This window comes from Anguilla anguilla, chromosome 1 (assembly GCF_013347855.1).
Source record: "Anguilla anguilla isolate fAngAng1 chromosome 1, fAngAng1.pri, whole genome shotgun sequence".
In the NCBI taxonomy this organism is placed as follows: domain Eukaryota; kingdom Metazoa; phylum Chordata; class Actinopteri; order Anguilliformes; family Anguillidae; genus Anguilla; species Anguilla anguilla.
Genome location: NC_049201.1, coordinates 70,372,605 through 70,387,818, shown reverse-complemented (window position 1 = coordinate 70,387,818; position 15,214 = coordinate 70,372,605). Strand labels below are relative to the sequence as shown.

Here is a 15,214-nt window from a genome sequence, read left to right as displayed (position 1 = left end):
GCATTTGTGTACCTGCATCAACATGACCAGCACACTCCTGCCAGTCCTGTTGTCCTTTCAAATGACAGGACGCTCCACTGAGAACTGTGTTTTATAAATGTTAATCTAAAAGCAAAAGATATTTAACTTAGTATTGCAACCTGAATTTAATATAGGCCAGTCTAAGCTCATCTAAAAAATGACATTATAGGCCTTGATGAAGAAGCTTACTGAAATTGTACAGTCACATTGCAATGCATCACCTGTGGGTTGAGCTATTTTGCAAAGGTGGTGGACCACTTCCCTTGCTTGACTGCCTGATAGTGTTGTTGCCTGTGTACATAGCTCTTTCTTGCTGCAAGGCTATAATTACAAATGTTTCCATGGTCTGACATAGCACCACAGTGATGACCACAGTATTTCTGAGAAATAGAAAAAAGAAACAGTTTGAAAAAATTTTTGATTAAACATTGTCATTTGCCCTAGTCAAGATTTTTTTATTTCATTCGATTGCAATAAGTTTGTCAAAACACACAACTTACAATACAATTGTACAACATAAACCTTTAACTTAAATTAAGGCATGATAAAACTACTCAAATCAAATCACTCAAAGTAACGAAACTGCACAGCATCATCCTCTAAGCAAGCACAAGTGTAGAGAGCCACAAATGGGCCAAAAAGGTTTTTAATCTGCAAATACTGCTGTGACGTCTACAAAGTAAAGAAAATAAAGAAATGCTCCTTCAAGTCCTATTGGATTTTAGACATTCAACAGATGCTCTTGTCAGAGCAAATTACTTTCTTTTTACACTCAATCCATTTTTACAGCTGGATGTGTACTGAAACAGTGCAGGCACATTGTGCCAAAGTACAGTGGTAGAGTCTCATTGGGGAATGAAACCTACAACCCCTGAGTTACAAATCCAGATCAGATCCCGTATGTGCTGTCCATTCCCTGAGAGAGAGAGAGAGAGAGAGGGAGGGGGAGAAATGTTTTTTTTAATGGAAATACTAAGAGTTGTGGAATAAATTTTCCATGCGATATTATGAAAAAAAGAGTTACTAAAGAGTTCAGTTACTGAAAGCGCATTCTTCACTCCAGCATTATACTTGATATATTTCAGGAGACAGTTGTATTGAATATCTGACCTGTGCTATAGGGCTCTGCTTCCTCCGTCTCCAGGCCCACAGCCCACTGGCTGTCACAGTCACCAGCAGCAGCACCACAGCCAGGGGAAATAGGTACCGCAGCAGCTGGCACTGATCCTTGCCTGAAGTATTTCAATATGACAAAGCAACGTATAATTACACAGACTCTGAGAATGAGTGTTATAGATCCAGGACAGATAACAATCTCAGGTTATTGTATCTTCGATGAGTATAGGGCTCTAAGCCTTAAGATATTATGTTGTAGACTGTGTATGTATTATACATGACTCAATTGTCTTATTGCTTTACTTCCTAAAAGTACACATTTTTACCATTGTAATGTGCATGCAAGTAAATGGAACTGTAGGCTACAATTACAGATTGTATTGCAAGTGACAACAATTGTATATATTCATAATAAATTTGTCTGCCACTGTCACCGCCTTAGTTATGAAAGCTTTGATACATTCCAGTTCCAATTTTGTTTTGCAAAATTATCAACCATTCAAATTTAAATAAGTAGCACCTCATTACAGCTGATTCTCCCCATGCTTGATTCTAAATTTTAAATTGCATTTTGGGCATTTTTTTTTTTTTTTTTTTTTTGCTGAATGATAAACTGCGCAACACTCTTAACTAGATTGAAATCATGGGTTGTTGGGAACATGAAATAGGCCACTGTGTGAATTCATAATACACTATGAAGCTACCTGCAATTATGAAAATTTGGTTAGAATAATAACTTGACAAAGATGATAAAGGAATGGCAGACACGACCCGAGAAGATAAAGGGAAAAACGAGGGAGAGAAAAAAACATTTTCTTACTATCTTGCATGACCCGGGTTCGAATAATGACTCCAGTGCTGTGCGTGCATACACAGTTCAAAGCACGGATCCCGTCTTTCAAAGAGAGGATGGAGGACCGTATGAATGCGTCCTGCGCGTCTATAAAAGTTTCAGCCTGCAACGTCAGCCCGTCTTTGGCATCATCTGTTTCCCACTGTGGATCACTCCAGGTTGGACCCCCACCTTTCAATTCACAAACAACGGCCCCTGTGCGATTGAGGAACACGCGCATTACAGGGAGGCTCTTGGGATCTGAGGAGAAAGAGAGACGAGATATATAGTAGAATGGGTCTCATGAAACCACAATGGTTCTCAACTGACCTAGCTACCTGGTTAAATACATTATAACATGACATCGATTGGTGGACAGTCTTATGACTTTGGTATTACGCATTTGGTAAATTGGTAACTTCACTCGTGTCCCAGAGTTAGATTAATAGCTACAGAACATCAGTTTTTACCGTTGAGAAGCATGTTCTTTACAGTTTCTTTCTATTTATTTATTTTACTTTGTATTATTATTATTATTATTTTTTTTTTTTTTTTACTTCCATAGCCATTTTCATTGTCTTATAGAAAATGTTGAGGTATGGATGAATTGACACTTCTGCTTTCCACAGTCCTGAGGTTGCCACTAAATAATCTAGGACTAAAGTTGCAAACCAAATAATAGTATTATCCAAGCTAGGTTTGCCAATTTATTTAGTTTTACATAGGGTCAGAAAAAGAAATCATTCGCAAATTATGAGCGAATAATTTTTCAGCTGGGGCCATGGATGAAAGGCTTTTCTGAAAAGTTGCTTGAACTGCCTAGATACATCATGTATTAGCAGCCTGGTTCTTAGAACGGCTAAAATTAAAATATACCGCGAAACCCAGTCTGAATTTCAAGTAGGTGTTATTTTCTTTGTCAGTGGTGTTGTGGAATTTTGAGCTCTCGATAATTAAACAAGACAATCGATCCAGCCCTCAACAACCGCTCAGTCACTGAAGCACTGAAAGTCTTCAATAGCTGAGAATACTAAGGACAACGAGAGTGAATGGAATTCAATAAAATAATGATCGGAGCTGATTGCCTGTACAAAGCTATTTTCTTTCATTTCCTTCACCTGTTACAGGATATGGTATTTACTTATTTATTTAGGCTAACCCCATACCACATAATCAACCTGACTTATTAAGTCGAAAGTCGTCATACATTTTTGGACCCCTTTGGGCCGTAAACTAATAGCGTAGGCTACCTCTTGAAATGGCGCCGTCCTCTTTCTTTTCACCGCTGTCATGTTATCTCAAATTCTGGTCTAAGATTTTTTCCGATCTTATCAAATCAGTGGCTGAATATTTAGACTGGCTACAGCCTACTGATGTGGTTAACATTCCGATTTCTGTCCATTACAAGGCAATAGCCTGGGCAAATGTCCACGAACGGGACATTCGTTATACAGAGCCCACTGCTCATATAGGCCACTCAATAAAATAAGATTAAATGTTGGAATTAGAATTTACCCAGATACAAAATGAAAACTAGGTCTATAGCCTAGTTATAGTGAGTTTTGATAGTTTCAACATCAACTTGTCCTCGTCGCAATGATTGCAGAGACTTCGTACGGCTGATGTAGGCTACCCTTTCCGCTGCGAAATCTATCAACAATCCTGAATGATTGTTTGTTTATGTTCATGTTTTTTCTATTCCGACACAGATACACTGTAAAATGCCAATGTTAATTCATTTCTTAACAAATGACTGTTGGTCACACATTCCAGAGTGGGACCAAATGGTATCTGTTAAGAGTTGGATTTAACACTGGACATTTTAATGTGTAGCTATTATAAGATGGGCCAATCGGTCTACAGTTAATGTAATCCTTAATGTTGCTCACGTTTTTCCCTCTCTACAAAAACAATTTTTCGAGATCACACCTCAAATAATAATCCAAACAATACATGTCCATATCTTACCTGTTATGGCTAAAACTGAGTAGGAGCCAGGTGTTAAGCTGAGAGCAGTGCCCGCCACGGAGAAGTAGCGTCCGGAGTTGGCGATTGTGGCGCTCGAGAAGTTTAGATACGCAGTATCAGAGCCTTTGGGAAGCAGTCCGCTGTAACCGCCGATCGTCGATGAGCTGAAGTAAGCGAGGTGCTCTACCTGTCCACTCGGTCTCAGACGGTACCAGCTAATGCGCGTGTAATAGCTCGATATTTCTTTGATACGGCTGTGGATGGTCACATTTTGCCCTGTATCCCCTAATACTATAGGAGCAGGGTTAACAAAGCCTTCAGCAGTTTCTGAGAAACAGAAAACAGAGTTAAACAAAAACAAAATACAATACAGACACGTGGAAATAACAATAATAACAACAACAACAACAACAACAACAATAATAATAATAATAATAATTTGCAAATACTCACTGTGCTTGATGAAGATAATCAGAAGAAATAAAGAAACCATAGTGAAGAAATGATTGTGCACGTTAACTAAGTATATTGCTACTGTGAATAAAAGGATGCCATGTCATCTATTCTGTCATTTCTGTAATGATGTGCAAGCGATAAACCTTGCCAAACCAAAAGCCAAAAACAACTGCACAGTTTCCCATTTTGCAAATGATAAATCTTGCTCTCTCTCCGTCTGTCAGTCTATCTCTCATTCTCTCTCTCTCTCTCTCTCTCACACACACACACACACACACACACACTCACACGCACACGCACACACACACACATACACCCTGACCCCCTGCATGCACATTTCTGCAGTGGAAACTAACTTAGATGGAAACTAACTTCAAAGGCATAGGTTGCCTGCTACAAAGGCCACCCATCCTAACACCTGAAGGTATATAGGGCAATTCTTCATCTACTCAGTGCCAATATCTTGCTGATTTGCTCTCAAGAAGTCCCCGTATGTATACAACTCTTTAATACGAATTATACATTTTAAAATATATAATATTTGATATTAACTTATATTTATGAGTTGTAATGTTTTAGTCAGAAGATCTGGTTGACAGCAATACTCAATGATACTTAATGTGACTGCATGTGAAAAAATTGCAACAAGTATGCAACAAACTATACAAAGGGAAATGCAAATATGCACAGGGAAAAATACCTACTGCAGAGTGCAAATCAAATCAAATCAAACCATTCAGTCATAAAATAGACATCACAAAATGCCGCTACGGGCTAGTCGAAAATATGAATTTTCTGGGGTCCTTTGCACTGATCGGCGTAAACAGTTTAGAAGGGGACAGTGCGCGAGACACCCCCAGTGCGGTAGGTCTGCAGACAGGTGAGTGGGAGGCAACGAAAGGCTCTTTCTACTGTAACTGGAAACTCAAACGACGTGAGCAGCAGAGGTGTTACGGAAGCACTTCATGTAACAAAAAAAAGAAGAAAAAAAAAGAAACAGACCAGTAAATTACTGGCAGAAGCGCTTTTATGTTTCTCGCTGTGTCCTCATACCACAGGCTATTGTATTCTTATCTGTGCGTATTTTCGCAGTTTTTGATGGTATGAGTTATCTGTACACATATTGCCCTGTAATTCTTAGAGCGTCTCAATTGCTGTGTGTGATACTGTTGGAAATTTCTGGTAATTAGTTGGACATTTCTGGTCATTTCCATGACATATTATTCTTCTATTATTCTGTTATTTATCACATAGTATTAGTACATAATCACACATAGTGTCAGCGTAATTATAAGTAGAAGTACACGGTCAGCATGGTCAGCATAAGTAAAAGAACACTGCACACTCACACATTTTAGTGGACACTCACACATTATCTTCTAAATAAAACGAATAACCTCTTTACTCATGTATCTGGATCCATGTAACAGCTGCACTCTTTTGTACTCATGTCAGAACCAATGAGAGCTGAATAAACCACATTGGTTTCATGCTGTCAGCATTAGTTAACCAATCAACATCGACTAATTTTGATGATTATAGCTAAATAAAGATCCAGTAAACGACTGTGGTGCAGCCAAAAGAAATGCCTCCAGGGGGAGAAGAAGTGATAAGAAAAGATAAGAAATGAAATAAAAGCTGATGTATCTGTGGGGTTCGTTGGGCTGTTCCGCGGACACCACGGCTTTGTACTCTATTTACTTGAGAATAAAGTCTGATATTCTGAAGATTCTGCCTCATCCTCTTTATTGAAAAGATAGAAGAAATCTGCTAAATCTAGATCAAAAAGAAGAATAACTTTGTCGATTGGAAACCACGACAATACACAGTATTACTGTAATTATTATACAGATATTTGTATTTATACAGTATATACGCAGAGTATATGTATCAATTGTGAAAAAAAAAACTTATTGGTGAGCTTAGGACCACCATGAATGTAGGTTATTACAAAGGCTTTGCATCATGTAAAGTCTCCAGAATTGATATGTGGAGGCCTGATGGCATAAAGCTCAGATCTTCATATGAAACCAGTTTCCTCAATTGCACAATGAACTTAACACACAGTCAGTGAGCACAAACATTTCATGTATTTCTCCAGAACAGGAGAAAAAAATGTAGCTTCTTGGTAATGGTGGCATGTATGTATCTGGACACAATAGATACTCACACGGCATAAGTATGAGTGCCTAACATGAACATTAACTTCCCCACCACACACACACACAAAAAGACAAATGTATAATCCTCGATTTAATTAGTGTGGTTGCCTTAGGCAATCACACTACTATTATTGCACATATTAGTCTGATATCAACATTCAATGACTCTTAATGTGAGTGCATGTGATAAATATATTGTATAATGTATGTGCGATTCTTCATCAAAGGGTTTTATTATATACCAACAAAAATACTTTGTTTTACTTTTTATTACACGCAATTAGTTCTTTTAAATTAAAATTTTAACATGTATTGATCATTTTCAGAATAATCTTGTTACTAGTGTCTATATTGTGTATTCAGTGAGGTAGTCTTGGAAATTTACAAAGACAATCAGACAACGTAACGGAGCATTGCATAACTGTTAACAACACATTGCTATATTACACCAGCTTCATGTTAATGATCACTTGTGTTAATAGTGCTGTTGAAAGCTATTTAAAGGATACAGCCTATTTTCTAAAACGTTCACTCTGAGTTTACAGGAATGACTTGATTTATTTAATGACTCTGATTAAAAAGCTCAGTCTTATGCTACATGTTTATACTAACAATACTGTCTGTATTCACACAGTGGCCTATAGATCCTAAGCCGCGTTTCCACCGCAGGAACTTTACCCCGGAACTAGGAACCTTTTGAGGAACTCAGTGCATTTCGACCGCAGGAACTAGGGTCTAAATTAAGTTCCGGGGACTTTATTTTACCCCCGTTTTATAAAATGCTAAGCATTCGTGCTGGGACAGCATATTATGTACCAAAACATTTTAATTCGGTTGCTGAATATTTTCTTCCGGATTTTCTTTGTTAGCCCGTTGTAATTGACTCAAAATGTTTGATACAGTTATGTGAGGTATGCAGTAGTTATGCGTAATTTACATTAGTGATACAGTAAAAGCAAACTGGAAATCACCTTCCGCACTTTTTGTCAGGGTAAAATAACAGGTTAATTCTAGTAATCGTCCCTTTTGCTTTTTCAGACTGCCGTAATTTTACTCTGCCATTCTTCAATTCCACAAAAAGACCAGGAAGACTATGGACTAATTTATGGTGCATGGTTTGCATCTGGAGGGCACACTTCGCTGCTCGGCTAGCAGTAACTTCGAAGGAAAGCAAACGGTGGCTGTACCACTACTAATTTACATTTTCACGCAAGTCCGAGTTTTCGTTCTATTCTTGTCATTTTGCGATTAGCCTATATGGAATTGACGACGAGAAATTAATAAAACAGCAAATTGTTTACAACGTGTGCATGTTTTCTGCTGTTGTTGCCAGTTATTTGTGGAATGTGAAAATATGCCCAAACGGCCGCGGAAGAATATTTCAATTCCAGGTGAATAAGTCGATAAAAATAATAAATATAAATAATAAAATAACCATATATAGTCATTGTTGGTAACCCGTTGTACAAGTGGAATAAACCCCTCCGGGCTGTCCCGGTTATTAGAAAATAATGTAGGCTACTTCGGTGGTAGTATGGGGTTACAGAAGAAATCATACGACAGATAGACCGGCGACGACGTCGCTTTTTCAACTACTTTTCAAGGAACTAAAAGGTTCCTTCAGCCCATGGTTGTCTGCGTTTCCACCGCGGTCTAAAGTCCCGCGAAGATTAGGCAAATTAGCCCACTGAAAAAGCGACGTTGTCGTCGGTCCATCTGTCCTATGATTTCTTCTGTAACCCCATACTACCACCGAAGTAGCTTCTTCTGCAGCCGAAACCTTTTGATGAAAGTGTGCAGAAAGGAAGGAAGGCAGAAAGGAAGGAACCCCCTCATCTGTGAAACAAGATGGCTGTAGTGTATGGCTTGGGCATGTATGGCTGCCACTGGAACTGGCTTAGTTGTCCTCATTGATGATGTGGCTGCTGATGGCAGTGGCAGGATGGATTCTAAAGTGTTGGATATCTGAAGTGTACAGAAACATCTTATCTGCTCAGATCTGGCCAAATGCCTCAAAACTTGTTGGACGTCACCTTGCAGCAGGACAATGGCCCAAACATACTGTTAAGTCCCAGGCATGTTATACCAGTGAACAGTTAATTATGCCTGTTTAAAACAGGAAACAATGCAGACAGTAGACTTTTGTGGTGTTGCATCGTGTAGGATGTTCTCTGTCAAGAGAAGAAGCCTCACACAGCCCCATGAATAATCTACAGCTCCTGTTGAACCACAGCTCCCCCATGTGGTGAGAGCAGGAGTTACAGCTGAAAAGCTTTAATGTATTTAAAATACAGGCACATACACATAAAAATCTCAGAAATATAATGTCAAGCAGGAAATGTGACCATACTTTGTGTGTGTCTCTATACTACTAAAGCAACCAAGGAGCTTTTCAGGGCCAAAAAGTGTAATGTTCTTGACTGGTCAAGTCAAATACCAATGGTGAATCCAGTTAAACACGTGTTTCACTTACTGAAGAAAAGACTGAAGTCAAAGCACACCAGAAATAAATAGGAACTGAAGATGGCTGCAGCACAGGCCTGGCAGAGCATCACCAGGGAAGATATCCAGCATCTAGTGATGTCTGTGGGTTGCGGATTTCAGGCAGTCGTCAAATGCAAAGAATTTGCCACAAAGTACTAAATATGGACTATTTCATATTGTGTTGATTTGTCCAGTCACGTTTGCTCTCCTAAAATGGTAGAACTATATATAAAAAGGTCTGTAATTCCTTCATGGATCGTTAGATGTGGATGTGAATTATCTGCTGCTGTAACACCCAACTTTCCCCACCTGAGGATGAATAAAGTCTATCTTATCTTATCTTATCTTATCTTATCTTATCTTATCTTATCTTATCTCATTAAATATCCTCAAATTAAAGATGATAGTCAACAATTTAGTCTCATATTCATTGCTTTATTTTAAATGCAATGTTCTGGAGTACAGATCCAAAAAAAACAAAAATTGTATCATTCTCCCAATGTCTTTGCATGTAACTGTAAGTGACCAACACATTAGGGCCAGTTTAACAGGAAGCTTGCCCAGAGTGAAAGAACATCAAAGAAGGAAATTAAAAACCATCTAATCTTTGAAAAACTAAATTGGGAAGTATATCCCAGAGATTATGGGGTTAACCATGTATCTCTCTATCCAACTAATATTAATTACTTGATTTAAAAACTATAATCTAACACATTCTATCTTTGATTTCATTGCCGATTGCTTCTTTTTTTAATACTATGGGTTTATTTATCCAGACGAAATTGCAATCTATCGAAAGTAGTTGACATATGACACATAGTTTTGGGGGCCTCTAGTGATGAAAAAACATATGACACTCTTGCAAGATTTTCTGCAATTGTAACAGAGTCCTAGAATGCAGAAAGAGATCTCTCGCTAACTATGAATTAAAATTCATATCCCTCATATCCTTGGTGGTTTTATTTATCCCTGTCCCCAGGTAGGTAACCGTGTCCCTAACAGGGAAGTCGGGTATTGTCGAGCCAGGAGAGCATTTCCGAGCCAATGTTGCACATTTTCTCATGTTCACAATCAGATCCCCATGTGGAAAGTAATAGTACACTCAGCACACTTTATATAAACTTTAATAATACTTCAAGTATAAAATAGTATAGTTCAGGTATATTTCGGCATACCATTTTTTCACATGGGTGATGAGAACCTTTCAACAGCTTTTAGAGCTTCTTGTACCTGGCTTTCATTTTCTGACTTTGGCAAGAGACGCAGGTGGCTACGTCCATTTCATAACGTAGAGCTGTGTGTGCAATAGGGGCAGACCCAGGCAGTGAGGTTCCCGCATCAATATGGCTGTGGTTGCAGACAGTTGCTGTTCCAAATTTGGGTGTGGCAATTAGATATTCTCAGCCCCAGGTTACATTTCTATGAGAGCTTTTTGAGATTGATCAACACCAGTTTTAGGCCGTTAAGCTTTTTTGGCCACCATTTTGGCCACAAGTTTATTTTGAGTTGAAACTTTTGCTCCGTACATACCCCTGCTGCCTGAATAAAACATACATGTCTTTACTATGATGTTATGTCATTAAACTACATTAAGCCTTAGTTTTCACCTTTGATAGTAAAAAAATACTTCCTGATTTATCTTGCACATTCCTCTCTGAATATACTGACTATTTCAGTTTTTCTGTTTAAAATGAACTCATTAAGCACTCTCTTTGGCAGTTTTTCACTTAATTAATTTTTAAAGACTGAACGGATATACATTTTTTTCACCATTACTAAGTCCTATGGTGTCCAGTGTCCAACACATGGGAACGCATCCATTTTTTTCCATCAATGTCGAATTTTTTTTTTTGGCCCCCATAAGCAGTTTTCACATTAGGCCTTTTAGAATGTCCTTTCATGTTCTTCGTATTTCTTGATTTTCACATGCAAATTGCAAATACTTGAGACTGAGCTACATTTACAAATGTTTTGAGGTCTGGCGATTTCCTCCTCCTTCTCAGTCTGTCCTCAAGAATAGTTTGCTTCCTGAACTGCATTTTTCACGGCACACTGTATTTTCTTTTATCTCCTCCTCTTTCTTTCTAGCAAGATGGTTAAGGTGTACGGAAAGTCCTGGCAATGGCCACAGCAGCGCAAACTTACAAACTTCAGAAAGCTTTCAGACTCAGCATAACAAAAAACAAAATTAATAAAATAAAAACATAATTAAATTACTGACAATTAAAGCTAATTTATTTGTTTATTTGACAAGGTCAATGCCCATTAATAACATTTCTGCAAATGTGAGTTAGCCAGGGAGGCTAAATTTTCATGTGTTGGCCAAGGGCTATATGCCGTTGGACTGTGGAAGGAAACCTGTGTACCCAGAGGAAACCCACAGGAGCACAGGGAGAACAGGCCAACTCCATGCATAGGGGATCTGGGCTGAACCCCCTTCCTGTGAGGCAGCAGTGCTAACCAATGTGCCTCCATGCTGTGGTTAGCAACAGCTGGGTTACTTCAAAAAAAGGATTAACTTGAAGAATGAGTTTTGTGATGAAATGAACTTTTGAACAGGACAAGACAATACTGGAGTTTCAGTATGAACAAGCGATCTCCTCTTTACAATAGCTGAAGCAAATCTATTGTACTTACAGCGTGAACATAAACCTTTTATATCTGCTGGTAACACAGATATAATATCAGCATCTTTTACTCTCCAGATAGCGGAAACACGATGCACAGTTAGCATCACAGGAATTTATTTTGAGATGAGAAAAAATTGAACATTTTTAATTATTAATGACTGAATAATTCATCATATAAAACATGAGCTAAGGCAACAAAGTAATTGCCCAAACTGTTCACTTACGATAAATCCAGCACAGTCTGCACATTTCTCATCAATCAACAGAAAAAATATGAAACACTGTGACAAGTAGCACATTAATTTTGTCTTGCTGCTGAAAAAACGATATTCAAACGAAATGTGATGTAATAAACATTTAGGAAGCACTGTTCTTATGGAGGCAAATATATCTGTTTCCCCAAAATTAGAAGGTTGGGTAGAAATGACAAACCCTGCAAGTTTACAATGAGAGACAGAAACAGAATTTTCAGAAACCTAATTGACTGCCTGTCTTTGTTTGCCTCTCTTTCCTTCTCCCCACAAGCAGGTCTTGCAGTATCAGTGGGTCTTTCTGTAGGTATCCAAATCTCTGTCTTTCACCCATGCAGTACTCTTTCTTCACATTTGTGTCTCACTTCGCTGTACACCAGTCTGTCTTCCTGACTGTTCTTCTGTTTGCTCTTCTGTCTTTGTTGTCTCTCTGTCTTGGGTTGTTTCTTGATATCCAGATGAGCATAGGTGATGTCCGAGGACACATCTCTCTGCAAAGACATGCATGGATGTGATTGTAACTTTAGCTAAATGAAATACTTTATTCTGTTATTGGATGATGCTGTTAATGTGACAGTACATGTGAAATGCTTACGCAAGAGTTCAGTGTTGGTGACACTTCTGTCGCTGATGGTTCTGAACCTGAAACAGGGGAGTAACACACCTCTAATTTCTCACACCTCTAATTTCTTTCAGTCACTGTATGTGGTGTTAACTGGCATGTCATTCACACATTTTCTCCTTCAGTGTTAGGGGAGCATGAACAGCATACCTTTGTGCTGGTGGCGGAGACAGTGACAGATGAGCAGGGTGAGAAGGCACACACAGAGCACACAAAAGGCTATTTCACCATATAGGACTCCATTGCACCATTCTGAAAATCACATAAAACCATACTGGACTATTATAGTAGCTATACACAAACATACTAACAATCAAGGCTATTATATTAAATTTACCATGACATATTGGACACATTCATACATTCATTCATAAATTCATTGCCATGGAATTATGAAGTACGTTTCAAGTGCAATAACATCCCTAGACAGCAGGTGGCGATGTTGTATTAGATTGTAGTGTGCCACGTTCTCATGCTGGTTGCCTACGTCTACCTACATGCGGATGTTTAGCTTTTAAAAAAATAAGATATATAAGCACAGCCTGTTAATGTCCTTAATTGTTTATTCAAATGATGACTATTCATAATAGGATGTCATTTAGATAGATAGACAGACCGACAGACAGAAAGACAGATAGACAAAGTGTGTACTCATACTAACCAGAGTCAGTATGGCCTTGCTGACGGAATGAAAACTTTGGGCTCTGAACAGAGATATTCACCCCAACCTGGACCTCACACCACAATTCTTCATCCATTTCCACCATCTTATCTAGGTACCCGTACTCGTACTCGTACTCATACTCATCCTCCCAGTCAGACTTCACTTTTAGTCCAATTCGCAACTGGCTCTCTACCCTGTACCTGTAAACAATAAAGCAAGAAGTTAGAGAGAAGCATAGACTACTTGTACATCTTTCTTTCCTGATGCACACTATATCACCAAAAGTGTTTGAACACCCCTTGGTCTGGGCCTGTTTTTCATGGTTTTGGCTCGGCCCTTTAGTTCCAGTGAGGGCAAATCTTAATGCTACAGCATACAATTACATTCTAGATGATTATGTGCTTCTCCAAGGGGGGGAAAAAATCGGGTTCAAAAAGATTAGAATTATTTTCATGGACTTTGTAAATATTATTAATTTAGAGACATATTGCATATTTAAGCCTGTCGTACCCGTGCTCACCCTCTTCCTTACATTTTTTTGTAAGGAAGAGGTAAAGGAGGGCTAATGTTTATCTATTAATAGCAAGCAGCTCTGTAGAGTCAGGGACGATTTTACAGCATGCAGGCCACACATTACTACAAGAGAACAAGCACCAGTCAGAGGACAGATGCGTCTCTCACTGATAGTAACTGCACTGGGCACCTTGTTAATGGGTGGAGTTCATGCAAGGTTAACTCAAGATGACTTAACCCACCCAACCCCTGGTAGGATGAGGCCAATTCTGCCCTGCACTGCGGACTGCAGGTTATAGTTAGGTAATGACAGGTTCAGACTTACGATAGCTATGTTTATGCCTTCACCAACTGACTGACTCAGAAGCCCTCAAATGCATATTTTTATGCAAAATAAGAATAGTCCATTTGAATGCAAAAATTTCCCTGAACCCCACTTACCCTCTCTCGGTGGCTGACAAAGACGAGGTCTGGCCAGTTGCTTCCCATGATTCGCGGGTCGATCGCCAGTAGATATTTACCCAGGGGGCACTGAGGCTGGTCACTACACAGCGCAACTCAGTGTTCTGTACATCCAGAAGGGCACTCTCTTTAGTCTCATACCTCCATTTAGACATAAACTCTTGACTACTGTTTGATGTTTGAGCTTCACTCCAATCCAGCTCTGGGCTTCCACCCTCACCTGTCCATTCATTCAGCAAATGCAATTCACTGCTGTTTGTCCAGACATCTGCTCAAGAACAATACAACAGATTAGGGCAAATAAATGTTAAATAATGCTCCTTCATCTTTACAGTTTTTTGTTTAATTTCAGTGTCTACTAATACATAGTGAAATGGATGAACAGAATACAATTAAGCTGAAAATATTTAAAATTATTTCAGAACAATGTGCCATCAGGATTAAATAAATGCTCCCCACAGTCCCATCTGAATTCACAGCTCAGTTTAATTTGTCTCAGGATCAGTGAAAGTATAACATAGCAACAATCCTTCTGATTTACAGGTACAGGTCACATTGCATCTTCAGGTTGAGTTTGTTGCCCAAATGTTTGCTTTTTTAATTTATTTTTTTAAGAAAACATTCTGCTACTAGAAGAGCCCTTTCCTGCCCTATTGTGCCATAAATAGATGCAATTTCAACAACGGATTACAAAACAAACCGATTAGCTACAGTTTGGTATAGCTGCAGATATATTCCTAAAATTACATATTTGTTAGTATGAACGGGCAACTCCAAATATATAGGAAACACCAAACATAGCATCCCTATCTGTGTTGTACTTCTCCTCACTGTTCTCGATGAAACTGCAAGCTCATGCTCTCAAGTTCAAATTTGTAGTGAAATGATTCAGAATTGCTTGTCTGATTTCCTTGCATCTTGAACCAATTTACGGGCATTACAGTTAAACCACAGATGCCTCTAGCTGAAGACATCTTTCCGACATGCATGCCATCACCTTAGCCACGATTCCTTGTGAAACATCCGTAAGTTC

The 15,214-nt window shown here is 38.7% G+C and overlaps 1 protein-coding gene across 1 annotated transcript; it reads right to left on the bottom strand.

Annotated features, from left to right (window-relative positions):
- Window positions 1–462: 462 nt before the first annotated feature.
- Window positions 463–4,620, bottom strand: LOC118220854. The gene is made up of 5 exons (XM_035405216.1): window positions 4,391–4,620; window positions 3,938–4,264; window positions 1,958–2,230; window positions 1,132–1,253; window positions 463–937 (listed from the first exon to the last, which is right to left on the bottom strand). Exons 1-5 carry the CDS (start codon window positions 4,428–4,430, stop codon window positions 911–913), a joined length of 789 nt encoding a protein of 262 aa, XP_035261107.1. The 5' UTR covers window positions 4,431–4,620; the 3' UTR covers window positions 463–910.
- Window positions 4,621–15,214: the final 10,594 nt, after the last annotated feature.

Coding starts and splice junctions, on each gene's coding strand:
- LOC118220854 (XM_035405216.1), bottom strand. CDS start 4,430: ATGGTTTCTTTATTTCTTCTGATTATCTTCATCAAGCACA. Junction 4,265..4,390: donor GATTATCTTCATCAAGCACA/GTGAGTATTTGC, acceptor TCTGTTTCTCAG/AAACTGCTGAAGGCTTTGTT. Junction 938..1,131: donor AGCAGAGCCCTATAGCACAG/GTCAGATATTCA, acceptor TCTCTCTCTCAG/GGAATGGACAGCACATACGG.